General features: G+C 45.0%; 1 protein-coding gene across 1 annotated transcript in view; it reads left to right on the forward strand.

Annotated features, from left to right (window-relative positions):
- The window catches only part of LOC309553688 (protein mono-ADP-ribosyltransferase PARP12-like), a 95,761-nt gene that overhangs the window by 61,411 nt on the left and 6,937 nt on the right, over positions 1 to 27,413 (forward strand). Inside the window, exons 3-8 of the mRNA XM_082255039.1 lie at positions 1,296 to 1,437; positions 3,625 to 3,745; positions 11,648 to 11,741; positions 12,296 to 12,407; positions 13,713 to 13,843; positions 24,520 to 24,671. Of these exons, the coding sequence (XP_082111165.1) occupies positions 1,296 to 1,437; positions 3,625 to 3,745; positions 11,648 to 11,741; positions 12,296 to 12,407; positions 13,713 to 13,843; positions 24,520 to 24,671 (752 nt within the window). The remainder of the gene's footprint in view (positions 1 to 1,295; positions 1,438 to 3,624; positions 3,746 to 11,647; positions 11,742 to 12,295; positions 12,408 to 13,712; positions 13,844 to 24,519; positions 24,672 to 27,413) is intronic.

Raw genomic sequence — 27,413 nt, forward strand, 5'->3', positions numbered from 1 at the left:
ACCCCCCACCACCGCTGCCACTGATCCCACTCCCCTCACCACCACTGATCCTACCCCCCCTCATCACCACCACCGCTGACACTGATCCCACCCCCTCACCGCCACTGATCCCACCCCCCTTGCCGCCACTGATCCCACCCCCCCTCTCCACCACCACTGCTGCCACTGATCCAACCCCCCCTCACCACCACCACTGCCATAGATCCCACCACCACCACTGCCACAGATCCCACCCCTCTCACCACCATCTCTCCCACTAATCTCACCCCCTTACCCCCACCACTGCTGCCACTGATCCATCTCCCTCACCACCACTGCTGCAAATGGTCCATCCCCCTCACCACCACCACTGCTGCCACAGATCATGTCCCCCTCACTACCACCACTGCCACAGATCCCACCCCCCTTACCCCCACCACAACTGCCACTTATCCCAACCCCCTCACCACCACCACCGCCATGGATCCCACCCCCTTTACCACCACTGCCATGGATTCCCCCCCCCTCCCACCACCAGCACCACTAAACCCAAGGGGGCACTCAGGAGGATGTAAGGGGGCACTCTGGAGCTACTGTTTTAGTACCTCCAGAGTGCCCCTTTATATTTTCCAGAGTGCTCCCTTACACCCTCCAAAATGCCCCCTAGTATTAGTAAGGTCAGTGGCAGAACAACCAGGGTCTCACTTGGGACTGGGCCCGGTGTTCCACCCCCATGTGGGAGCCTCAAGACAGCAGAAGGGGCCCTGGGATGGGGTGGGGGGGGGGGCCTTCATGGTTTCTTGCACCCAGGCCCTGAAGGTTGTAGTTACACCTCTGTAAGGGACTCTAGAGAAAAAAATTGTCTGTCATAAAGGTATCATGAGTGACAGCCAGCATGGATTTATGAATCCATGTTCATGACTGTTCTTGTCAGACCAACCTTTTTGTTCTATAAGGAGGTAAGTGAGAAAATGGAAGAAGAATATATAAGGCTATGAGATTTTTCAAAAGGTAAAAATCACACATTCATACACATACACACTCGGGATGAACTGAATGTCATGCTTTTTTTTTTTTTCCCCCCAACCTTATAAACTATGCAACTCTGTAATTTATTACACATATGCATTTTCCTTGATGTGTTTTCAATTGGAAATTAATGGAAATGCATGAATGCTTTAAAGAAAAAAACGCATGTCAGCGCATTTGTTAAACGCACATCAATGTGCATTGTGTGTTCACAGGCATGTATGAATATTTTTTTAATGGAAAATGCATAGGTGTGAATCGACACCTAAGCTTTCTTTGTATTACAGCTACCAATTGATCGACTTTCAGACCATGACAGCTGGAGCCCAGAAGGTCTGCAGACTGCACAACCCAGCATCTCTACAGACCACCGAGTGGGTCTGGTATTGGAAAGACGAGCTAAACATTTGGATTGAATACGGACAGCCAGTGAGTAAATTTCCAGTGTTGCAATGCAGTGTTTAGGTTTTCGAGCCCCTTCAGATCTCTGCATGTGTTACAACGAACACTATGGCTTGTGCATGCATTACATAAACCAGGCATGTCCAACCTGCGGCCCCGAACCGCAGGCAATGCGGCCCACTGACCCCTGACAATTTTTTATTTTTTTTTGCTGGGGAGGAAGGAAGTTGGGTCGGGAGCATGGCCACAGCGGCTTCCAACTAACGGTAGGCAGAGGCTGCCTCGGAGGGGAGGGGGTGGGGGGGAGGCGAGCATGTGCAGTGTTTCTGACTCCTACCACCATGACCACTTCAATGACCACTTCAAATAACTGAAGTGGTCATGGTGGTTAGAGTGTTTCTTTAATATCTTTCAGAACAAGTAAACCTCTGTATACTGATTCCATTTCATTTGATCATCCTCTGGTTGTGTTAAACGGCGGCATTTTATTACTTCTATACCTTAACTATAGTATATATTTTATATGCGGCCCAAGAAAATTTCTCTACACTTAATGTGGTCCAGAGAAGCCAAAAGGTTGGACACCCATGATGACCTAAACCATTAACAAAATACATCAAAACAATTTCAATGGTTTATCTGCTCAACAAGTTCCAAAACGCCTGTTAATCCTGCCACACACTGTCAGCTGATTACTTAATTTGTGGGCATTTGTGGTATTCCTTACTATCCCTGTGAACTACAGAACACTTTCCTCTACGGAAAAAGACGATGTTCTGTGTAGTCCAAATAAATGAGCAACCTAGGCTGACAACAATGCTGCTTGTCCATTAGTGCATTAAAATGAGGACAAAGTGTTTACCAGTAGGATCACCAGGTAAAAATAAAGGGAGGGAAAAGCTTGAAAAAAGGAAACTAATGTAACCACTAGGGACGCTGTTAGAAATCAAAGGGCCCCGTAAAGCCTACCTGATGCCCCCCCGTGCGAAAATGTCAAAACTCTATTTTCACAAAACATACATGAAAATTATTAGTGGACACAAACCTTTCATCATACATGAACTTAATTCCACCTTCAAGCCAAAACCCCCCCCCCCCCAAACAACAATGCACATATTCCACCAACTCCCAGCTTAAATCCCCCCTCCCCGCACAAATCTTTGCCCCCACCCGAATCTCCCCTCCTAGCACAAATCTGCCTCGCCCCAAAAAATCACCCACCTAGCACATATCCCCTTCCTTCATAAACTTTCTATCCTAGCACAAATCTCCCCCAAATCCCTCCTGCCAGCACAAACCCCCCTCAATCCCTCCTGTTAGCCCAAATTCCCCTACCCCTCCTGGCACAAAATACCCCCCCCCCAATCTTCCCTCCCAGCACAAATCTTTCTTCAGTCCCCCTCCAAGGACAATCTACAACAAATCCCTCCTAGCACAACCCCCTCTAAAACACCCTTCCCAGCAAAAATTCTGCCTCCCTACCCAAATCCCTCCCAGAACTAACCCCCCCCCCACATTTTTCCTTCTACCACACCCCCCCCCCATCTTTTCTTCTAACACATATTACCCCCTCCCCAAATCTTTTACAATTTCTAACACAGGTAGCTGTCCACTCCACTCCCTCCCCTAACTTACAGGGGGAAGCCAATACAAAGCCAGGAGAAGGTGCGCTGTGTTGTGCTCTACCTCCCGTCGGAAGAACATTCGTCTATACAGCACATGAGACAGGATTGTTCTTACTGTAGATCGCATTGTACGCACACAGTGTGATTGCTGCCCCTATCTCCTCCAAGGGCTGCTCTTCCGGCAGCAGGAAATGTGGATGGGGGCGGTGTGTGCATGTACAATGCAATGTGATCTACTGTAAGAGTGATCTGGTCTCGTGTTGTATAGAAGAATGCTCTTCTGACAGGAGGGAGAGCACAACACAGCACACCTCCTCCTGGCTCTTTCATGATTGCCATGATTGCTAGTTAGTGATTTACCCAATACTATTCCCTGAGAGGTATAGGAAAGCCTTCAGTACCTAGCGGAGTCTCTTTCAATAGCTCCTCTGATATGACTATGGGTGAAATCACAGCTATACTTGTCCAAATATGAGGTTGCTAAAAATTACTGCCTGTTGATCATTAGTACAAACCCCCAATTATGTGAGATTTTATTTTTAAGTTGATCAAAATATTGAATTTTTAATGCCTGTCTCTACTGTGCTAGAATGGAATAAATGAGCGAGCCTCACTAAAATCCTCGGACCTGGAGGCCATCTATCACCATGATCACACTAAGACCTACAAGTTCACCGTTGGAACCAGGAACTACATTATAGACTTCCAAGGTGTGCACAATTTTATTTTATTTTTTTAAAAGGATAAAAGTAGGTGTAAACCATAACTGAATGATACTTTTGCTCTGTGCACTGTATGCCATTTATTTAAAAAAATGTACACTTTCATCCTTTGTTACATATCAGTGCTGTTGATCTCCAGTAGCCTCTTTGCAGCCAATTCCCATTTAGAAGTACTCTTGCAATAGCTGCTTGGAATTTCTCAGAGCAGGTTGACTTGAAGCCTTTGTGACAGGGTAACACTGCAAGAGCACAGTTGGGAGACAGGGACAGAGTGTTGTAGCAATAAAGAATATGTAAATCCAACATTTCATATTCCGGATATGTGCCTGCTGTACCATGAACTGTACTTGTATGAAAAAGTATCCGGTTGTCTTTGTATTGCTTTTAAATGAAATCCCTGATCCTGTCAGTCCCTCTGCTTTCCTATTAAAAACTAGGCATGAGAGCAAAACGTGGTCAGTTCTCTAGCTGTGCTGGGAACTCAGCCTGCTCTCTTCAAATGATCAGACTTGTCCTGAGACACCCCCCTGAACAGCCATTCACTTGGAAGCTCGGTGTACTGCTGTTTTCTCCAACCTCACCTCTCCAAGTCCTGTATGCAGCTGAGAATAGAATGTGTTCATGTAAAAAAAATGGGGGAAAAGGTATTTTATAATGGCTTTTTTAGATTTATACACAAATTTTTTGCCTTTCATTTATATTTTAACAAGGTGAGGGTTTACATGTACTTTGAAACAGAGCGTGCCTGAACAACTTTCATTGCAGGATCACCAGGGAATATTTTTGGGAAACCTGCAGATTAAAAAAATATTGAATTGACTTTTGAAATTTCATTAAAGTATATGTTAACCCAAAACCTATTTTTCATTATATCTGGTATCCTGTCTCGCTCCAGACAGTTGTTTTAAGAAAATAGATTTTGTGAACAACTTTCTTAACCTGGGGAAAACGGCTAGCAACAGAACTTCCTGTTGCAGCCCTACAATGCAAAGCCACTGCCTCTTAATTAAAAGCAACGTTACCAGTCTGCACTCCTGTCTGCTGTTGGACTGCCAATGAGATCTGCAACTGAAGAAGTGCATGGCAGGCTGACAACACTGCTACTAATTTAAGGAGACAGTGGCTTAGTGCTGTCAGCCTGCAACAGGAAATGCCATTACTGGTCAAAAACTTTGCAACAGATTTAGAAGAAGGCAATTGCTTAAAGTTATTGTAAAGTCTCGTTTAAAAAAAAATAATAATTATAATAATTAATATGTTCTACTTGCCTCCCCTGTGCAGTTGGTTTTGCACAGAGCAGCCCAGATCCTCCTCTTCTTGGGTCCCTCTTTCCACTCTCCAGGCTCTTCTCTAATGTTGAGTGCCCCCACAGCAAGCAGCTTGCTATGGGGGCACCTGAGCCGAGTCACAGCTCCCTGTGTCCATTCAGGCACTGAGCTGCGACCTAGCCCCGCCCCCTCTCTCGCATGATTGGCTGCAGCAGGAACCAATCGCGCCACGCTACTGTCTCAGCCAATGAGTAGGGGAGTCCCAAGCACGGTGGCAATGGGGGCGGGGGGCTGACCAGGGCTATAGCCCCAAGTGGGCCCCCAAAATTCCCTGAATCTCGTGTTGATTGTTCATAATTATTAGCCCCGAGTCCAATATGATCCTCCTCCTCTCCGCTGGGCCTCTACTGCCTGGCACGCCGCTGCCACCACACTGGTTGCTAGTATCGCCTGGCATCTAGCAACCAGTAATGTCAACGTCGTCACGTGACAGCAGGAGAGCGAGGGCCCAGGCTTCCAGGGTTCAGAGTGGAGGAGGATTTCAAATCCCTCCTCCTTGCCTAGAATTGGCTCCACCCACCTCCCTCTTCTCCGGAAAACAGCGTGGCTCAGGGAAGCGACAGGCTGGGTCAGACTCGAGGATCTGTCCACTCCACGTGCCTGCATCTGGCTGCACCTCAACTTATGGGGTGTATCATGCTTTGTCTGGCAAAGCCTTGCCCAATGATAACAGACCCCTTTCTCCTCACTATACCTCTGCCATCCAAAGCACCATGTGCAACCTAGGCCTGAATGATCAATTGGGAGCAGTCAAAGGATCAGGAGAGGATTGGCTTGTTGCCATGTGTCAATGCATCATGTTCCAGATTTTTTTTAGTGCCCTAGTAATCAATGCTACTTAATACATCTGGAATTCCACTCAAATAGCAGGTCTGCTTTGAAATGTAAGGGCTTTTGAAAAAAAATAGTGGACTTGATGGCTAGAAAGAATGTTCTGATGAACAATTTTTCTACAAATGTTCAAGGAAAAATCGAACCATGTATAACTGACTTTAGGGTGTGTGTGTGTGTAAGTGTGTGTGATATACAGTGGGTACGGAAAGTATTCAGACCCCCTTAAATTTTTCACTCTTTGTTATATTGCAGCCATTTGCTAAAATCATTTAATTTCATTCTTCTTCCTCATGAATGTACACATAGCACCCCATACTGACAGAAAAACACAGAATTGTTGACATTGTTGCAGATTTATTAAAAAAGAAAAACTGAAATATCACATGGTCCTAAGTATTCAGACCCTTTGCTCAGTATTTAGTAGAAGCCCCCTTTTGATCTAATACAGCCAGGAGTCTTTTTGGGAAAGATGCAACAAGTCTTTCACACCTGGATTTGGGGATCCTCTGCCATTCCTCCTTGCAGATCCTCTCCAGTTCTGTCAGGTTGGATGGTAAACGTTGGTGGACAGCCATTTTTAGGTCTCTCCAGAGATGCTCAATTGGGTTTAAGTCAGGGCTCTGGCTGGGCCATTCAAGAACAGTCACGGAGTTGTTGTGAAGCCACTCCTTCGTTATTTTAGCTGTGTGCTTAGGGTCATTGTCTTGTTGGAAGGTAAACCTTCGGCCCAGTCTGAGGTCCAGAGCACTCTGGAGAAGGTTTTTGTCCAGGATATCCCTGTACTTGGCCACATTCATCTTTTCCTCGATTGCAACCAGTCGTCCTGTCCCTGCAGCTGAAAAACACCCCACAGCATGATGCTGCCACCACCATGCTTCACTGTTGGGACTGTATTGGACAGGTGATGAGCAGTGCCTGGTTTTCTCCACACATACCGCTTAGAATTAAGGCCAAAAAGTTCTATTTTGGTCTCATCAGACCAGAGAATCTTATTTCTCACCATCTTGGAGTCCTTCAGGTGTTTTTTAGCAAACTCCATGCGGGCTTTCATGTGTCTTACACTGAGGAGAGGCTTCCGTCGGGCCACTCTGCCATAAAGCCCCGACTGGTGGAGGGCTGCAGTGATGGTTGACTTTCTACAACTTTCTCCCATCTCCTGACTGCATCTCTGGAGCTCAGCCACAGTGATCTTTGGGTTCTTCTTTACCTCTCTCACCAAGGCTCTTCTCCCCCGATAGCTCAGTTTGGCCAGACGGCCAGCTCTAGGAAGGGTTCTGGTCGTCCCAAACATCTTCCATTTGAGGATTATGGAGGCCACTGTGCTCTTAGAAACCTTAAGTGCAGCAGAAATCTTTTTGTAACCTTGGCCAGATCTGTGCCTTGCCACAATTTTGTCTCTGAGCTCTTCAGGCAGTTCCTTTGACCTCATGATTCTCATTTGCTCTGACATGCATTGTGATCTGGAAGGTCTTATATAGACAGGTGTGTGGCTTTCCTAATCAAGTCCAATCAGTATAATCAAACACAGCTGGACTCAAATGAAGGTGTAGAACCATCTCAAGGATGATCAGAAGAAATGGAAAGCACCTGAGTTAAATATATGAGTGTCACAGCAAAGGGTCTGAATACTTAGGACCATGTGATATTTCAGTTTTTCTTTTTTAATAAATCTGCAACAATGTCAACAATTCTGTGTTTTTCTGTCAGTATGGGGTGCTATGTGTACATTCATGAGGAAGAAGAATGAACTTAAATGATTTTAGCAAATGGCTGCAATATAACAAAGAGTGAAAAATTTCAGGGGGTCTGAATACTTTCCGTACCCACTGTATATAATATAATTTAGAATAGGACAACAGAAAGCTCTATAGCTTAAATGTTGCCTTATCAAAATCACTGTACGTAGGTATATAGTAGGGTTTTGGCTACATATGGAGATCTTTTCTGTCTTAAACAGCTAAAAGAAACTGATGTTTATGAAGTCTAATAGTATTTTCATTTTGTATTTTGTAACCTGTATCTTGAGTTACAGCAATAAAAAGATAAAAACCATACAAAATAAAGTAGAACTATAGCAAAACCCGTTTTCATTTTGAATAGAGCAAGTGAGGGTTATAATACCTGTCAGATTTCTTTTTTTTTCGCCATCTGTGTCCCATTGTGGAGATTTCCCTTCATTTCCTGTTCCATAACCAAACTGGAAGTGAGCGGAAATCCCTGCAAATTAATGGAATTTCCTTAACCAGCATTTTTTTTTTTTTTTTGCATAATATTCTTATTATTATACAGGATTTATATAGCGGCAACAGTTTTCTCAGCGCTTTACAAAATGCAGACATTACAGTTACAATATAATTTGATACAAGAGTAATCAGAGGGCCCTGCTCGTTAGAGTTTACAATCTAGGAGGGAGGGTCCATTGATACAAAAGGTAATAACTGTGGGGGATGAGCTAATGGATGGTGAAGAGGAATTGGAACATCTATCAGGTCTTCAAGAATCTTAGGGCTCTTTCACACGGCCGCTCCGATTTCTTCTTCCGCTGCAGCACTTTTTTTTTGACGGACACGGATGACGCTTGTGTCATCCGCTCCGTATGTCCGCATATCATCCCATCCGTTTGCGGATGATATATGGACGTAATGTATGTCTATGGGGATTGCGATTTTGCATCCGTTCCGTTTTTGAACGGAGGAAAAATAGGGTTCTGTTCCGTTCCAAAAAACGGAACAGAACTGAAAGGACGAAAATCGGATGTCAGCGGATGGTTATCCGCTGACATCCGCAATCCCATTGACAAGCATTATGTCCGTATATCACCCGCAAATGGATGGGGTGATATACGGACATACGGAGCATCCGTGTGAAAGAGCCCTTATTCATACTTTACAAACATATACTGTAGAATGTTGTATAGAATGCACATTGTTTAGTAAAGCAAGAAAAACAACATACACTTGGCAAGAACAGAGTAAATGTAGTAGGTAGTATAACATTTCTTAAAGTAATTTAAGTCTTTGTTTTTTTTTTTTTGTTTTTTAACAAACATGTTATACTTACCTGCTCTGTGCTGTTGGTTTTGCACAGAGTAGCCCAGATCTCCCTCTTCCCGGGTCCTTCTTCGGTGTTCCTGGCCCCTCACTCCTGTTGAGTGTCTCCACAGCAATCAGCTTGCTATGGGGGCACCCAAGCCGTCACTGCTCCCTGTGTCTATTCAGAAACGAAGCCGTAAACCAGCCCCACTCCTTCCCTCTCCTGAGTGACTGACTGACTGACAGCTGTGGGAGCCAATCGCGCCGCACTGCTCTCTCAGCCAATGAGGGGAGTCCCGGGCAGTGAAGAAACTCCTGCAACATTGCTGGATAATGATAGGCTCAGGTAAGTATTAGGGGGTGCTTGGGGGCTGCTGCACACAAAAAGGCTTTATCTTTATGCAAAAAAAAAAACCTTTTGCCTTTTTACAATCCCTTTAATTACAAACTGTAGGCACATACAGTAGCTTCCTCAACTTGACAGTATGTGTTTGCATTTGCATCCAATTCAAAAAATTTTGTAAAAGTTAGGAGGGAAGGGAGAAAGGTAGGACTAAAGTAGGGGAGGACCTGTCAGGTTTTTTTGCTGTCTGTTCCCTCCTTAGGGGAAATTCACCTTCTCTATTTGTCCTGTTTTGTTTACCATGATCACTAAGAGTGAAAGTGAAAAAACTCCTAATGTTGGGTTGTTGCCTTTAACAAGAATCTTCCAAAGGGGACATTAATTCTGATGACCCTGCTGACAACCAGGGATTCCCACGCTTTGAAGGGGTTTCTTCTCACATTCTGTTGGGCCTATGGGACAAGAAGAGAAGAGATATCTCCCCATTTGGACATAGATGGCAAAAAAGAAAGATTTATAACCCGGCCTTTCTCTAACAAAAATGTACACACATGCCCCCTCCTAGGCGGGGGGGGGAGCCCCCAGGGAAGAGAGAAACTGAATAGATCCTTCCAAATATTTATCTTACCCCAGCCTCACCTTCTTGGTCAGTCTTCCATGGATTGACTAGGATCAGATAACTCTTCATAACCCAGTGATCTCCCCACACTATTGCTGGAACATTTCTTCCAGCAGCAGACAGGCGCAATCAGCCACCGGGTTTAAGAAAAGCCTGAACAGACCTGAGAAATAAATTGCAGCTCAGTTGGCTACAGCTGAGCCATATACTAAAATTGGCCAGCCGGAGCAGGGGCGTCACACACAGGAATATTCTCAAAGCGTAACATAAAAAAAAAAAATGTATTGAAATATAAAGGTAAACAACTCCCATTTTAAAACCTTGGCAAATTCCTCTTTAAAGTAATCCTATTCACCACTGTAAACTGTACCAATCAGCCACATCCAGGTTGGTGGGAGGTGTCTCATGTCACATCTTTACCACTTGCCGCCACGCCACAGTACAATAACTGTGGCGGGGCAGCAGCACTGCGCCCTCTTCCTGTGACCGCTGTGTCCAACGAACAGTGGATTACTGTTACTGGTAACTGGGTATCATTTGATCTGTATGATTTGTCGTATCATTCACGTGATAATAATGTAAATGACCTGTCATGAATGGCTTTCAATTCATTAATAACTTACTTTTTGTTTTGATCTGTGATTGGCCCACCACAATCACATGGTACCTGGCTACCTGTACCATGTGATTTAGCTGTAGCAAATAACAGATCACAACCATAAGCAAACTGTTCATGAATGGAAAACCCATTCATGACAGCTGAAACTATTGCTTATACAGTGACCATCACTGTATAAGCAATAACAGTGTAAAAAAAAACTATACTAATGAGAATATTCCCATGTTTAATACATGGCTTGTAGTGGATATTCCCATGTTTAATACATGGCTTGTAGTGGTGAACTGTGGAAAGAATATATGACCTGGAGAGAAGAGCCAAAGAGGAAAGGAGGGCTTTGAGAGGTGCTTTGCAGAAACCAAAATCTTTCATGACCACCTTAGAGATAAAGGGTCATGTGGATCTGGTGAGTTATACTAAAAGCACAGTTTGGCACCTAGTTGAACAATATTGTGAGGGGGAGTGCAAATTGTAGGGCTCATTGAAGATGGTCTTTTTATGGAAGATGGATGGAATATGAGGAAGAACTGTTTTTCACAGTTTGTGGACTCTTGCACCATGTGAATTACTGGAGCCATTGCTTATCTTAACTTATGGTATTTATTTATCTTTTGCATATTTAATAGGGGTTAGCACTGGATGGGTATTTTAGTTGTGTGTTTATTGCCTAGGGAGGGTATATTATAATTGGCAGCTTGGGAGTAGTAGATAACTTAAGACAGAATATCTTGTTCACTAATATAAAGACCTATTTGGGCACTTTTAGGCCTTGTCCATGGTGTGCTGTGGCCCATACAGTGTGAATGAGCACCGTGTTTATATGGCTTGAGCTGCCTACAGGGACAGATGAGGAGCCCAGATCGCACACTGCCTGAACGCACCTGTGCATACTTGTCACATTAGACTGAGCGCTTATCTCGGTACAGCCACCGCATCACTGTAGAGAAATGTGGGCTGCCTACATGCAGCTCCACCTTCATAAACAAGGCGTTTATTAACCTATACTGGCATTTATGTGAATGAACTAATTCAGTTTGCTTGAATGAATACAAAATGAAATAATTGTTTTTATTTTTTTTATTTCTTTGAAGTTGAGGGTATGGTTTCCTTTTCAGAGATGAAGCAAAAAAACCTGCTTTTAAAAACGGAGAGAGAAGTGCGCCGGAGACCCAAATTTCTGAATAATGATGTGAACTTGGTGAAAGGAAGGTAACATGTAGGCAGGTGCAGTGCTGCAGTATAGCCACTGACCTGAAGAGGGAGCCTTCACTTCCTCAGGCTGGCAGGAACTCATTTGGGGCTAGGTTGTCCCATGTCATGGGATCCAGGGGGCCATTTTGTGGAGACTGGCTTCTCTTATTGGGCACTGAAATCCTAATGAGACCTGGATGATAATATTTTACACTACATTTGACACATAGCACACAATGGCTTAATAGGACTCGTAGTAATATAGCACTTTAGCAATAAACTACTGGTAGCTTCTCTGAAGGAAAGCACTCCTTGCACATTCGGCATGTACCAACTCCACGCTGCAATAATTGCTGTATAGTGCCCAGGTCCCTAGGACAAACCTGGGGGTTCCCAATTCACTGGCACAGACCACTCACAATGTAGTCTGTCTCTGGGACAGTGTAACCTTAGTCTAAGGACCTTCTTAATATACTGAGCTGATGGAGGAGTTGTAGCTGTTGCTTGAAGTCGCCATAGCTAAAGCATGAATTCTGTCTTCTTTTTTTTTTTTTTTTATGCATATTTCACAGCATAAATCCAACAGAAGATGACTTAAACCAGAATCCACGGGCCTTCTCTCCTCAGGCAGGAAGCTATCCACCCCACTGGGACCTGGGGACCATACCAAACAGCGGGTATCGGGTATGAGATATTTTGATGCAAAGCCTATGAGATATAAGAAGCCACCAGTGCCTAATTGAACCTGAAATACGGTATTACTTTCAAAATAACAATGCTGGAAAAATAAGAGCTGTGTTTGGGCAAACACTGTGTTGTGGTATGAGATGGATCCTCTGTATTGCCAGCAGGCCAAGAGAAAGCTCTCACTGAAATGAAGGCCCTGGAATGATCTGGTCTTCTCCAGAGCCATGTGACTATTCTGATTATGACACTTTCATTCGATTTCAGATGTGACTTAAATCACACAGAACCACATGACACTTGAAATCCAAATGTTTTCAATGTTGCTTGCTCACCTCAATGCAACTCTGCACAGAAAAATTTTGGAAAAGGTTACTGTATTACTTTGGTGTGATTCCAGCATGATTTTGGTCTCAAAGAACATGCAAACCACTTCAAAGTAGCATTCAACTTGTGCTACATTATCGCACTGAAAGGCCCCTTTAACACAGCGCAGACTCCTTAAAGCAGATCCATCTGTTCAGCAGGGGGTCTCTAAGTTTATCCCCGCTGAGCAGGCGGATGACAGGTCTGCGTCCGCTCTGCTATGCAGAGCAGACACAGCCCACTGTTCTCTATGGGGGCAGTTGGACGCAAACGGACCGCCTGTCCTTTTCCATCTGACTGTCATCCGATCTGATCCTCCAGACAGATGGGGAATGGATCTCCCATCCATCTGTTTTTGCATACAAGATCAGATAGGATGCCGGCGGGTGTCCGCTGACATCCGCTTTCCCAGAGAGAACAATGGATGGTCAGATCAGGTCCGCCTGAAAAACTGACAGGTGGACCCGATCAGATTGCCCTTGTGAAACCAACCAAAGTCAGATCAAAATCATATGACAGCAGTGTGAACCTAGCCTTAAACAGTTTTGAGTCCTAACCAGAGGCAACCAGAAGTAGTGTATTTCAAGAATGAGCTGAATATATGTTTGGAACCAGAAGTACAAAGAAAGCTGGTCATATTCACAAATGCAGCCTAAAAGGTTAAGATACAGGCACATTTAGTTCGGGCAACTTGCTTAACGCTATTCTCCCAATTTAAAAAAAAACTGGCTGAGGTTTGCAGCTGTAATGTGACCATACCAGAGTAAGCAAATCTCCTCCAGCAGATGTCAGGGTGCTTAGACAAAGCCTTGAGAATCTTAGGAGGACTGAAAGGGGTACACAGCAGCAAGCTGATATTTCAAGTCCTCCTTTTTTATAACTGTATTGAACATACCTATGTAAATAGAAAATTATTTGCTTTTTTTTTTTTCTTTGCAGAAATTTTCCGTATTTAGGAGATCCACCGAGTTCTCAAACCTTGCTGCATTGTTCTTTGAGACGGTCGAAGGCTATGTGTTGAAGAAAGTGTGGCGTGTTCAGAACCCCAACCTCTGGCAGCTGTATCAGTTGTAGGTTTGCCTTTTTATTAAAGAAAAAAAGCTCTTTGGGTTCTTTTAGGGTCCATGCACACTAGGCATAAATGCTGCTTAAACAGGCGTTTTGCTTTTATTTTTCCGCCTGTAGAAGCAGCTCTGTTATCCTATGTGTCCATGCACATTAGGGAGTTTACAGGCATATTTTCAGAGGAGCATTTAGAGGCAGAAAAAATAACTTTTAAAATCACATTTGTGAGAGGAGCGGTCGGGCATAAAAAAGGCTTAATGCTCATGAATGCTGCATTTAGGAGCGTTTGGCTTTTTCAAGTGTACATTAAAAAATTAGCAGAGGGGAAAGTTATGAGGGAAAAAAAATGCTTATAAAAGCAAATGCCCATAAACTCTCAAACTCTTGTGCAATACAAGCGACATTTTTTCCTTCCACTTTTTTCTGCCAGAGGTTCTGGCATTTCTTTCTACCTCTAAAGAGAATAAACCCTTAAGATGCTTTAGGGCCTGGGCTGATGATGTTAACTCCTCCCTACATATCCAAGGGGGTATTTTTATTCTAAGAGAAAGGAGTAGTGGGTGCCTTGGACAGGTATATCGGAACAGAATTTCAGCAAAATTAACACCTTTTCAGTTTCACAGGAGGTATTGAATCCTTGGTGTATTTTTAAAGCCAGACAAATCCATTGTTGATTTGTATGATTTTGCTAAAGTGGGAATAGTTTATACGTAGATTGTCAATGTATTGTATATAGGCTTGCCACCAAAAGTAACGAGGCCTCAATTCTGCCACAATACTTAATGCGGACCTTCAGTCATTTTTTCATCTTTCCATCTAATAGGAGCCCATTCAGACTAGCGCGACTTGTCAGCCTGACAAGTCTTGCTCGGTCGCGGTCCATTGAATAGTACAGGACCCGTTCTAATAGGAGCGACACAAGTCGCTCCGACTTAGAAAAAGGGTCCTGTACTACTTTGGGGTGACCTCGGAGCGACTTGCATAGACTCAGTGGAGTCGGCAGGGGGGGGCTGACCTGGGCTATAGCCCCGAGTGTGCTCCCCAAAAGCCCCGGGTCTCCTGTTGCTTTTTTAAAATGATTAGCCCCGAGTCCCAAAGCCTGGGTTTGGCCGAGAATTCGGGCTACATACCTCAGCAGTGTAAGATTTATAAAGCACAAACAATGATTGGTGGGCAATCCGGGGCAGCCGCAAGGAGAGTGAATGTAGCTGTCAAGTTTCAGCATTGATGTCGGGTGTGGGCGGGGCCGGTATGCCACGCCCACCTTCCTCCCCAGACAGCTTCTGTTTCTCTATGCACGGAACAATGGGGCGGAGCCCCGCATACCGGTCCCGCCCACACCCGAAATCAATGCTACTTGACAGCGGCAATCACTCTCCTTCCTTGCGGCTGCCCCAGATCGCCCACCAATCACTGGATGCAGTGGCGTAAAGGGCACTGTGTAAACCGCAGGCAGTGGCAGCTCCTTCAGTCCGGGGACTAGCGGGGGCGGAGCCGCGGCGGGAAGGGGGCGGGGCCTCGGCGGGAAGAAGGGGCGGAGCCTCGGCGGGAAGAAGGTGAGTGCCCATTGCTCAAGTGTGTGTGCTGGGTAGTAGAGGGATGGGGAAGCTGCATATAGAGGAATTCATCTTTCCCTATTCTTTCTGCAGCTGCTGAATAACCCTCCTGCAGGAAGAATAGGGGAAGATCAATTCCTCTATATGCAGCTGCCCCATCCCCCTCCTATACAACTTCTTTTGCTGGCTCACCAGTGCTCTTAACCCCCCCCCCCCTCCAGTGTTCTAATCCCCCCTCAGTGCTTTTATTCCCCCCCCACTCGGTGCTCTTATCCCCCCCCCCACCCTCAGTGCTCTTATCCCCGACTCAGTGCTCTTATCCCCGACTCAGTGCTCTTAACCCCCCCCACCCAGTGCACTGGACTGCCCCCTGTTCTTTAGCCCTCCCCCGGTGCTCTTCAGCTCCCCACTGTGCTTTTCATCTCCCTCCCCCCTATGCTCCCTGTCCCCCCCGTGCTCTCCACCCCCTGCGCCTTCCAACCCCCCTGCAATGCTTTCCAAACCCCCTCTTAATACTCTCCAGTCCCCCACCCCCACCCCACCGTGCCCTTCAGCTCCTCCAGTGCTCTCTGCTTCGCCTGTGCTCTCCGGCCCCCCTACTGCTCTTCTATCTTCTATCATGTCCTCAGTCTCTGACCATCTCCTGTATCATGTCCTCAGTCTCTGACCATCTCCTGTATCATGTCCTCAGTCTCTGACCATCTCCTGTATCATGTCCTCAGTCTCTGACCATCTCCTGTATCATGTCCTCAGTCTCTGACCATCTCCTGTATCATCTCTGCAGTCTCTGACTGTCTCCTGAACCATGTCTGCAGTCTCTGACCATCTTCTGTAACATGTCCTCAGTCTCTGACCATCTCCTGTATCACGTCCTCAGTCTCTGACCATCTCCTGTAACATGTCCTTAGTCTCTGACCATCTCCTGTAACATGTCCTTAGTCTCTGACCATCTTCTGTAACATGTCCTCAGTCTCTGACCATCTCCTGTATCATGTCCTCAGTCTCTGACCATCTCCTGTATCATGTCCTCAGTCTCTGACCATCTTCTGTAACATGTCCTCAGTCTCTGACCATCTCCTGTAACATGTCCTTAGTCTCTGACCATCTCCTGTAACATGTCCTTAGTCTCTGACCATCTTCTGTAACATGTCCTCAGTCTCTGACCATCTCCTGTATCATGTCCTCAGTCTCTGACCATCTCCTGTATCATGTCCTCAGTCTCTGACCATCTTCTGTATCATGTCCTCAGTCTCTGACCATCTCCTGTATCATGTCCTCAGTCTCTGACCATCTCCTGTATCATCTCTGCAGTCTCTGACTGTCTCCTGAACCATGTCTGCAGTCTCTGACCATCTTCTGTAACATGTCCTCAGTCTCTGACCATCTCCTGTATCATGTCCTCAGTCTCTGACCATCTCCTGTATCACGTCCTCAGTCTCTGACCATCTCCTGTAACATGTCCTTAGTCTCTGACCATCTCCTGTAACATGTCCTTAGTCTCTGACCATCTTCTGTAACATGTCCTCAGTCTCTGACCATCTCCTGTATCATGTCCTCAGTCTCTGACCATCTTCTGTAACATGTCCTCAGTCTCTGACCATCTCCTGTATCATGTCCTCAGTCTCTGACCATCTCCTGTAACATGTCCTTAGTCTCTGACCATCTTCTGTAACATGTCCTCAGTCTCTGACCATCTCCTGTATCATGTCCTCAGTCTCTGACCATCTCCTGTATCATGTCCTCAGTCTCTGACCATCTTCTGTAACATGTCCTCAGTCTCTGACCATCTCCTGTATCATGTCCTCAGTCTCTGACCATCTCCTGTATCATCTCTGCAGTCTCTGACTGTCTCCTGAACCATGTCTGCAGTCTCTGACCATCTTCTGTAACATGTCCTCAGTCTCTGACCATCTCCTGTATCATGTCCTCAGTCTCTGACCATCTCCTGTATCATGTCCTCAGTCTCTGACCATCTCCTGTAACATGTCCTTAGTCTCTGACCATCTTCTGTAACATGTCCTCAGTCTCTGACCATCTCCTGTATCATGTCCTCAGTCTCTGACCATCTCCTGTAACATGTCCTTAGTCTCTGACCATCTCCTGTATCATGTCCTCAGTCTCTGACCATCTCCTGTATCATGTCCTCAGTCTCTGACCATCTTCTGTAACATGTCCTCAGTCTCTGACCATCTCCTGTATCATGTCCTCAGTCTCTGACCATCTCCTGTAACATGTCCTCAGTCTCTGACCATCTCCTGTAACATGTCCTCAGTCTCTGGCCATCTTCTGTTTAATGTCCTCAGTCTCTGGCCATCTTCTGTTTAATGTCCTCAGTCTCTGACCATCTTCTGTTTAATGTCCTCAGTCTCTGACCATCTTCTGTATCATGTCCTCAGTCTCTGACCATCTCCTGTATCATGTCCTCAGTCTCTGACCATCTCCTGTAACATGTCCTCAGTCTCTGGCCATCTTCTGTTTAATGTCCTCAGTCTCTGACCGTCTCCTGAACCATGTCCTCAGTCTCTGACCATCTCTTGTATCATGTCTGCAGTCTTTGACCACCTCTTGTATCATGTCTGCAGTCTCTGACCATCTCCTGTACCATGTCTGCAGTCTCTGACCATCTCCTGTACCATGACGTCTCTAAGACTTTGAAATGTGTTCACCACATATACCGGGATGCTTCGCTTTCCATTCACAGGCCTGTGGAAGAGGTGCTGCAAATCACAGCAGGACAATGCTTGCTGGATCTGTTGGGTTGGGCAGGTGAGTGTTCCCACGTATAACATGTAAGAGGAGGGAAAAAAAATGATGGGACAATAGTCAGACATGGGGTGGTATGGAGAGGAGTACAGGGGGTCAGACATGGGGTGGTATGGAGAGTAGAGGAGTACAGGGGGTCAGACATGGGGTGGTATGGAGAGGAGTACAGGGGGTCAGACATGGGTTGGTATGGAGAGGAGTACAGGGGGTCAGACATGGGGTGGTATGGAGAGGAGAGGAGTACAGGGGGTCAGTCATGGGGTGGTATGGAGAGGAGTACAGGGGGTCAGACATGGGGTGGTATGAAGAGGAGTACAGGGGGTCAGACATGGGGTGGTATGGAGAGGAGTACAGGGGGTCAGACATGGGGTGGTATGGAGAGTAGAGGAGTACAGGGGGTCAGACATGGGGTGGTATGGAGAGGAGTACAGGGGGTCAGACATGGGTTGGTATGGAGAGGAGTACAGGGGGTCAGACATGGGGTGGTATGGAGAGGAGAGGAGTACAGGGGGTCAGTCATGGGGTGGTATGGAGAGGAGTACAGGGGGTCAGACATGGGGTGGTATGAAGAGGAGTACAGGGGGTCAGACATGGGGTGGTATGGAGAGGAGTACAGGGGGTCAGTCATGGGGTGGTATGGAGAGGAGAGGAGTACAGGGGGTCAGACATGGGGTGGTATGGAGAGGAGTACAGGGGGTCAGACATGGGGTGGTATGGAGAGGAGAGGAGTACAGGGGGTCAGTCACGGGGTGGTATGGAGAGCAGAGAAGTACAGGGGGTCAGACATGGGGTGATATGGAGAGGAGAACAGGGGGGCAGATATAGGGTGGTATGGAGAGGAGCGGAGTACAGGGGGTCAGTCATGGGGTGGTATGGAGAGGAGAGAAGTACAGGGGTTCAGTCATGGGGTTGTATGAAGAGGAATACAGGGGGTCAGACATGGGGTGGTATGGAGAGGAGCTCTCCATACCACCCCATGATTGACCTCCTGTACTCCTCTCCTCTCCATACCACCCCATGTCTGACCCCCTGTACTCCTCTTCATACCACCCCATGTCTGACCCCCTGTACTCCTCTCCTCTCCATACCACCCCATGACTGACCCCCTGTACTCCTCTCCTCTCCATACCACCCCATGACTGACCCCCTGTACTCCTCTCATCTCCATACCACCCCATGACTGACCCCCTGTACTCCTCTCCTCTCCATACCACCCCATGTCTGACCCCATGTACTCCTCTCCATACCAACCCATGTCTGACCCCCTGTACTCCTCTCCATACCACCCCATGTCTGACCCCCTGTACTCCTCTCCTCTCCATACCACCCCATGACTGACCCCCTGTACTCCTCTCCATACCACCCCATGTCTGACCCCCTGTACTCCTCTTCATACCACCCCATGTCTGACCCCCTGTACTCCTCTCCATACCACCCCATGACTGACCCCCTGTACTCCTCTCCTCTCCATACCACCCCATGTCTGACCCCCTGTACTCCTCTCCATACCAACCCATGTCTGACCCCCTGTACTCCTCTCCTCTCCATACCACCCCATGACTGACCTCCTGTACTCCTCTCCATACCACCCCATGTCTGACCCCCTGTACTCCTCTCCATACCACCCCATGTCTGACCCCCTGTACTCCTCTCCATACCACCCCATGTCTGACCCCCTGTACTCCTCTCCATACCACCCCATGTCTGACCCCCTGTACTCCTCTCCATACCACCCCATGTCTGACCCCCTGTACTCCTCTCCTCTTCATACCACCCCATGACTGACCTCCTGTACTCCTCTCCATACCACCACATGACTGACCCCCTTTACTTCTCTCTTCTCCATACCACCCAATTTCTCACCCCCTGTACTCCTCTCCATACCACCCCTTGACTGACCCTTGACTGAGGGGGCCATTGGATGGAGCTTGGGCGGTACTTACTTTTAAATATGGGAGGAGCTTGGGCGGGGCTTTTCTTTAAAATGTGGGAGGGGGTTATCAAATTTATCTTCGGGCTGAAGCCCCTGGTCTTTTTCCCACCTAGCAACACCCCTGCATAGACTTCCATTATGTGAAGTCCCTGCAAGTCGCTCCGAAGTCGTGGTGCACGGGACTGACAAGTCTCCTCCACAAGTCGAGCAGAGTGGGATCGCCTCAGTGTGAACCGGCTCTTAATCCTCTGCCCTTGTTGTTTTAACTTTTTTTTTCTGCCAGTAAATACCTTATACAGGCCACTTCCTCTTTCTTGTCTGGTAAAAACCCTAGGCTAGTGCCATCATGCACAACTCTCTCTCTCACTCTCGTGAGAGTTTGCCAGCCAGGGAGAAGGGGTGAGTCGTATGAGAGCCAATGAGAGCTTCTGTAGGGGGCTGGATGAGGGCAGAGATAACAGGAGACTGCAGAGATTCAGGAGTATTCATTGTATTCATTCGAGAGAGGGGGAATATGCAGGCAAGCAGTGGTGTGTGTGTGTGTGTACATGTGTGTGTGTGTGTGTGTGTGTGTGTGTGTGTGTGTGTGTGTATATATATATATATATATATATATATATATATATATATATATATATATATATATATATATATATATATATATATATATATATATATATATATATATATAGTGGGGATCGAAAGTTTGGGCAAACCAGGTAAAAATTTGTTTTAATGTGCCAAGGAAAGATGGAAAAATCTCCAAAAGGCATCAAATTACAGATGAGACATTCTTATAATATGTTAACAAAAGTTATATTTTATTTCCATCAGAAAACAAACCGAAAACAAAAAAATGGCGTCTGCAAAAGTTTGGGCACCCTGCAGAGTTAATATCGCAGTGAGAGCAATAGTTCTAGTGCCAGACCTCCTGTGTAACTCTAAACTGGAAGCCTATAAAGATTTTTAGATACTGTTGTTTGGTGTCATTCCATGGGTGAACACAATTTTAAAGTGTGACCTTTTTAGATTTTACCAAACAATTGGCTATTGTATTGTGTTTTTGTGCAATAGGATTTATTAAAGTGTATTTTTTTTCCCCTAAAAATGTAAAAATTTATTTGAAAAACCGCTGCACAAATATTGCAAAAATATGCAACATCCACCATTTTATTCTCTATAGCTTCGACGTATATATATATATATATATATATATATATATATATATATATATATATATATAATAATTTTTGGGGGTTCGAAGTTGTTTTCTAGCCAAAAGAAAATTGCTAATTTTTACATGTAGAAGAAGGTCCGAATTGGACAGGAACTGGTTAAGAAGAAGTACAAGTAGTTGTGTTCTGTGCTGTGCTTTTTTTTTTTTTTTTTCTTACAGTATTGATTTTCAGTTAGACTCTGTTGCTACAAAGTTATAAAAACCTCGCTTTGCAGCCACGTTACCATGATTAAGCCAAAGGTATATTGCTGTGAAGAGTCCATAGTTTTGCAGCTTTCATATTCATCTTTGTGGTGAACTTCTGCAGCGCATGCATACTCCTTTGCCATTTTGAAGAAAAGAGACAATGGTGCAGGAATAGGTTAAAAACTGTTTTCACAGTCAGTCACTTACTTCAAAGTAACCTACATCCTTCCTGCCGTTGTTTATCAGAAAGAATGCAGGTTACTTTGATGCAAATGACATATTTTTTTTTAAAATGTATATTACCCAGTTTTTAACCTATTTCCATCTGTCTTGTCTCCTTGCTTCAGCTTGGTCTTTCCCAAGAGCGTTCTGTGCAAAGGAGTTGTGGGATACCTCTCTCACTATAGACTATTACATTTGGTCGATTTATGGTCATCCTCTACAATAGTTAACGTAGGTGAGAGTTCAAATGCGCTGGAGTGTCTGTGTGTGTCTAATATTTTAGTTTGTGTGTATACAGTGCTGAGAAAAAGTATTTTCCCTCTTCTTGATTTTTATTTTTTTATCACATTTAAATCATCATCAAACAAATTTTGATTTACACAAAGCTAACCCGAGTAAATACAAAATGCAGTTTTTAAATGATGATTTAATTTATTAAGGGAAAAAAGCTGTCCAAACCTTAGACCCTAGGTGAAAAAAGAGTTGCCCCCTAAACCTAATAACTGGTTATGCTACCCTTGGCAACAACTGCAATCCAGCATTTACGAAAACTGGCAATGAATCTTTCACATCACTGTGGAGGAATTTTGGCCCAACTCTTCTTTGCAGTTTTAATTCAGCCACATTGGAGAATGTTCAAGCATGAATGGCCTGTTTAGGATAATGCCATAGCATCGCAATAGGATTTAAGTCTGGACTTTGACTAAGCCACTCCAAAACCTTTATTTTGTTTTTTCTAGCCAATCATAGGTGGACTTGCTGGTGAATTTAGAATAATTGTCCTGCTGCATAACCCAAGTGCGCTTGAGCTTAACCACTTGACGACCAGCCGCCGCAGATGTACTGCAGCAGGGTGGCTCTCCCAGGCAAAATCCCATACATGTACGGCGCTTACCTGGGAGGAGCTAGGGGGCGAGGCCCACGCTGCTGGCAGCGCACTCCCACCCCCGTTCGTCAGCTGGGAAGCCAGTGCGAGTGTCAGGTGGCTCCGATTGCCGCCTGACACCGGCAATCTCTCCCCGCTGACAGAGAAGGACGGGTGATGTAAACACAGCCGTCCGGCCTTCTCCCTGAGATGATCACAGAGACCATGCAATCCTGCTATATAGGATCGCATGTCTCTATGGTTATCTCACAAGCCCAACCCCCCCACAGTTAGAATCACTCCCCTAGGCTTACATTTAACCCCTTGATCACCAATAGTATTAACGCCTTCCCTGCCAATGGCATTATTACAGTAACAGTGCATATTTTTAGCACTGATTAATGTAGTAATGTCACTGGTACCCCCAAAAGTGCCACAAATGCCAGTTAGGGGTCCGATCTGTCCGCCTCAATGTCGTAGTCCTGCATAAAATCGCAGATCGCCGCCATTACTAGTGAAAAAAAAAACAAAAACAATAAAAATAACATAAATCTTTCCTGTAGTAAGTAGACGCAATAACTTTTGTGCAAACCAATCAAAATACGCTTATTGCGATTTATTTATTTATTTATTTTTTTTAACAAAAATATGTAGCAGAAAACAAATTGGCTTAAAATGTTAAATTTTGATTTTCACATTTTTTTTTTTGAGAATGTCATATAGCAGAATGTGAAAAATATTATTCTTTTTTTTCAAAATTGTCGCTATTTTTTTGTTTATAGCGCAAAAAATAAAAATCACACAGGTGATAAAATACCACCAAAAGAAAGCTCTATTTGTGGGAAAAAAAGGACGTCAATTTTATTTGGATACAGCGTTGCACGACCGCACAATTGTCAGCTAAAGTAACGCAGTAGCGAATCGCAACATCGGGCCTGGTCATTAAGCAGCAAAATCTTCCGGTCTTAAAGTGGTAAAGGGCATGAACTGATGGCTGGACATTCTCCTGCAGGGTTTTCTGGTAGATGGTAGAGTGCAGAATTCATGGTTTCATCAATGATAGCAAGTCATCCAGATCCTGAAGTTGCAAAGCATCCCCAGGCCATAACATTACCAACACAATGTTTGACTGTTGGTATGATGTTCGTTTTATAAAATGCTGTGTTAGTTTTACACCCGATGTAGCGGGACGCTCACCTTCCAAAGAGTATAACTTTTCTCCCATCTGTCTGAACAGCTTTTTCCCTTAAATGAAATCATCATTTAAAAACTGCGCTTTGTATTTACTTGGGTAATCTTGTTTGATGATCTAAATCATTTAAGTGTGAATAATTTGCAAAAAAATAAAAAATCAGCAAGGGGGCAAATACGTTTTTCACCACAGTGTGTACAAACACACACACATGATTTACTAAAACTGGTGAACACTGAATCGGCTTATTGGTTCACCGCACTTCTGTTTCCTTTGCCATTCTTACCTTAATTTGCATTATTGATTTGAACTTTGCACCTGTTCTGTAAACTGCAAGTTACAATTACTCAATGATCATTTAGCTGATTGCGCATCCTCCTTCTTTACAAAATAGGCCAAAATGGCTTCACACTTCTTTTCTAGCATCAATCAATACAGGCCATGGGCCTTCACACTGAGACCATCAATCTATATTTGTGAATACAAAGGAATGAATGGAGGTAGACAGAGGTGGAGTAGGGTTTAGAAATGGTGGTGCACAATGATGACGGGAGCTGGAGTAGATTGCAGCAAGATAGAGGGATGCAGGAAGATTGAGTGGGATGCAGATAGGGGAGCTGAAATGAAAGCAGGCAGGGAGCTGAAATGGGGAGAATTGGAAAGGGGTGTAGGGAGTTGGACTTTCACTTTCATTACAGTAATTTTTTTCCTTGTTTTTGTGTCTTAGGCAAAAGGATCAAATGACTAACAGGAACTTGGACATGAACAAGGCTGAGCGCCAGCTCTTCCATGGAACGGATTATGCCAATGTCGATGCCATCTGTGAAGAGAGTTTTGATTGGCGTACATGTGGCAGTCATGGCACTGTATATGGAAAAGGTTGGTCTGTGGGAAGTGCTATTCGCACTTGAGTAAGGAGTACTCATTCACAAAATTTAAAAAAAAAAAGTAACCTAGAAATAGACAGCCAAAGGTTTGAAAAGTCCCTTGTTGCAAACTCATCACCATTCATGATGCTGGAAGCAATCCATGTGCAAAAACTCGGTACACACAATAGATCCTAATGCTACTCCTCCCTGAATGACAGCAACTCAAGTCCGCTTTATATAGTAAGAGGGTGACAACGGTGACATCCTTGATCAAATATGTCCTTTGTCATATTTGGGCAATGTTCTTGTCCATATATGGCAAGTGGTCATATTTGGCCAATAATGTTACTATTATCAATGCTCCTTTGCTTATGTTTAAGTCAAAAGAGCCGGTGCCGTAAGTGATTTGCTAGGGATATATAAGATGCCAACCCCCCCCCCCCCCTTTCCTGAGTAACCCATGCATGACCGCAGAAAGCTGATAACAAACAAGATGGGGTCTGTAGGTTTGTTCTTAAATTGAATTTATATGTAAGTGGGAACAGGTACATTTTTTTAAGTGTGGATCCAGCCAAAAAAATATTTTTTATGTTTTTTGGATAGCATAGGGAAGTATTAACACCCCTGTAAAGTTTGTTTTGCTGTCTGTACCCCTTTTCAGAAGTTTACACCTCACTTTTAATCTCCATAACAATTGTATTTTGACAATTTGGGGCGTATGTAGATACAGTGTCTAACAAAAGTGAGTACACCCCTCAAATTTTTGTAAATATTGTATTATATATTTTCATGTGACAACACTGAAGAAACGACACTTTGCTACAATGTAAAAACTCAACACACAACCATTAATGTCTAAACCACTGTCAACAAAAGTGAATACACCTCTAAATGAAAATGTCCACATTGGGCTCTAAATGAAAATGTCCACATTGGGCCCAAAGTGTCAATATTTTGTGTGGCCATCATTATTTTCCAGCACTGTCTTAACCCTCTTGGGCATGGAGTTCACCAGAGCTTCACAGGTTGCCACTGGAGTCCTCTTCCACTCCTCCATGATGACATCACAGAGCTGGTGGATGTTAGAGACCTTGTCCTCCTCCACCTTCAGTTTGAGGATGCCCCACAGATGCTCAATAGGGTTTAGGTCTGGAGAAATGCTTGGCCCAGTCCATCACCTTTACCCTCAGCTTCTTTAGCAAGGCAGGGGTTGTTTCGGAGGTGTGTTTTGGGGTCATTAGTATGTTGGAATACCCAGTCTCCAAAGGGAGGGGATCATGCTCTGGTTCAGTATGTCACAGTACATGTTGGCATTCATGGTTCCCTCAATGAATTGTAGCTTTCCAGTGCTGGCAGCACTCATGCAGCCCCAGACCATGACACTCCCACCGCCTTGCTTGATTGTAGGCAAGACACTTGTCTTTGTACTCCTCACCTGGTTGGCGCCACACGCTTGACACCATCTGAACCAAATAAGTTCATATTGGTCTCATCAGACCACAGGACATGGTTCCAGTAATCCATGTTCTTAGTCTGCTTGTCTTCAGCAAACTGCGTGCTTTCTTGTGCATTATCTTTAGAATAGGCTTTGTTCTGGGGCGACAGCCATGCAGACCAATTTGATGCAGTGTGCGGCGTATGCTCTCAGCACTGACAGGCTGACCCCCCACCCCTTCAACCTCTGCAGCAATGCTGGCAGCACTCATACGTCTATTTTCCAAAGACAATCTCTGAATATGATGTTGACCACGAGCACTCAACTTCTTTGGTCGACCATGGCCAGGCCTGTTCTGAGTGGAACCTGTTCTGTTAAACCACTGTATGGTCTTGGCCACCATGCTGCAGATCAGTTTCAGAGTCTTGGCAATTATAGCCTAGGCCATCTTTATGTAGAGCAACATTTCATTTTTTCAGATCCTCAGAGAGTTCTTTGCCCTGAGGTGCCATGTTGAACTGCCAGTGACTAGTATGAGAGAGAGTGAGGGCGATAACACCAAATTTACCACACCTGCTCCCCATTCACAGCTGAGACCTTGTAACACTAGCGAGTCACATGACACCAGGGAGGGAAAATGTCTAATTGGGCCCAATTTGGACATTTTCACTTTTGGATGTACTCACTTTTGTTGCCAGCGGCTTAGACTTTAATGGCTGTGTGTTGAGTTATTTTGAGGGGACAGCAAATTTACACTGTTATACAAGCTGTACAGTCACTACTTTAAATTGTATCAAAGTGTAATTTCTTCAGTGTTATCACATGAAAAGATATAATAAAATATTTACAAAAATGTGAGGGGTGTACTCACTTTTTTGTGAGATACTGTATAGTAGAAATGCCGCTTCTATATCATTTTCTCCTTTCATCCTTCCAGGACGGCCTACATTTGGGAGATTGTGGCTCCGCCTCACAGGAAACACAACTAATTTGCAGCTGTTTAAAAGGGTCCCACCCATCCTTAGCTCCAGTTCAGTTGTGTTTCCAACCTCACATCGGAACGTTTGTTTTTTTACTAACCTGAGGCAAATAGCTGGCCAAGATGGTACCCCTGGAAGGCAGCTTCGGTCGGCCTAATAGCAGGTTCCTCCCTAGCTGCGTCCTTGAAATAGGAGCTTTCAGTTCGCCAAACATACCAGGTAGTGCGGTTTGCCTTATGGTGAAGGTCCCTCATACCTGAAGTCCTGCTTGTCTCTGCAGGAAGTCTCCTCCATTAGCTCCTCTAAAGCGGTAAGGATTTCGCCGGTGAAAACTTTT

This window comes from Pelophylax lessonae (genome assembly GCF_965119305.1).
Source record: "Pelophylax lessonae genome assembly, chromosome: 4".
NCBI classification, from domain to species: Eukaryota; Metazoa; Chordata; class Amphibia; order Anura; family Ranidae; genus Pelophylax; species Pelophylax lessonae.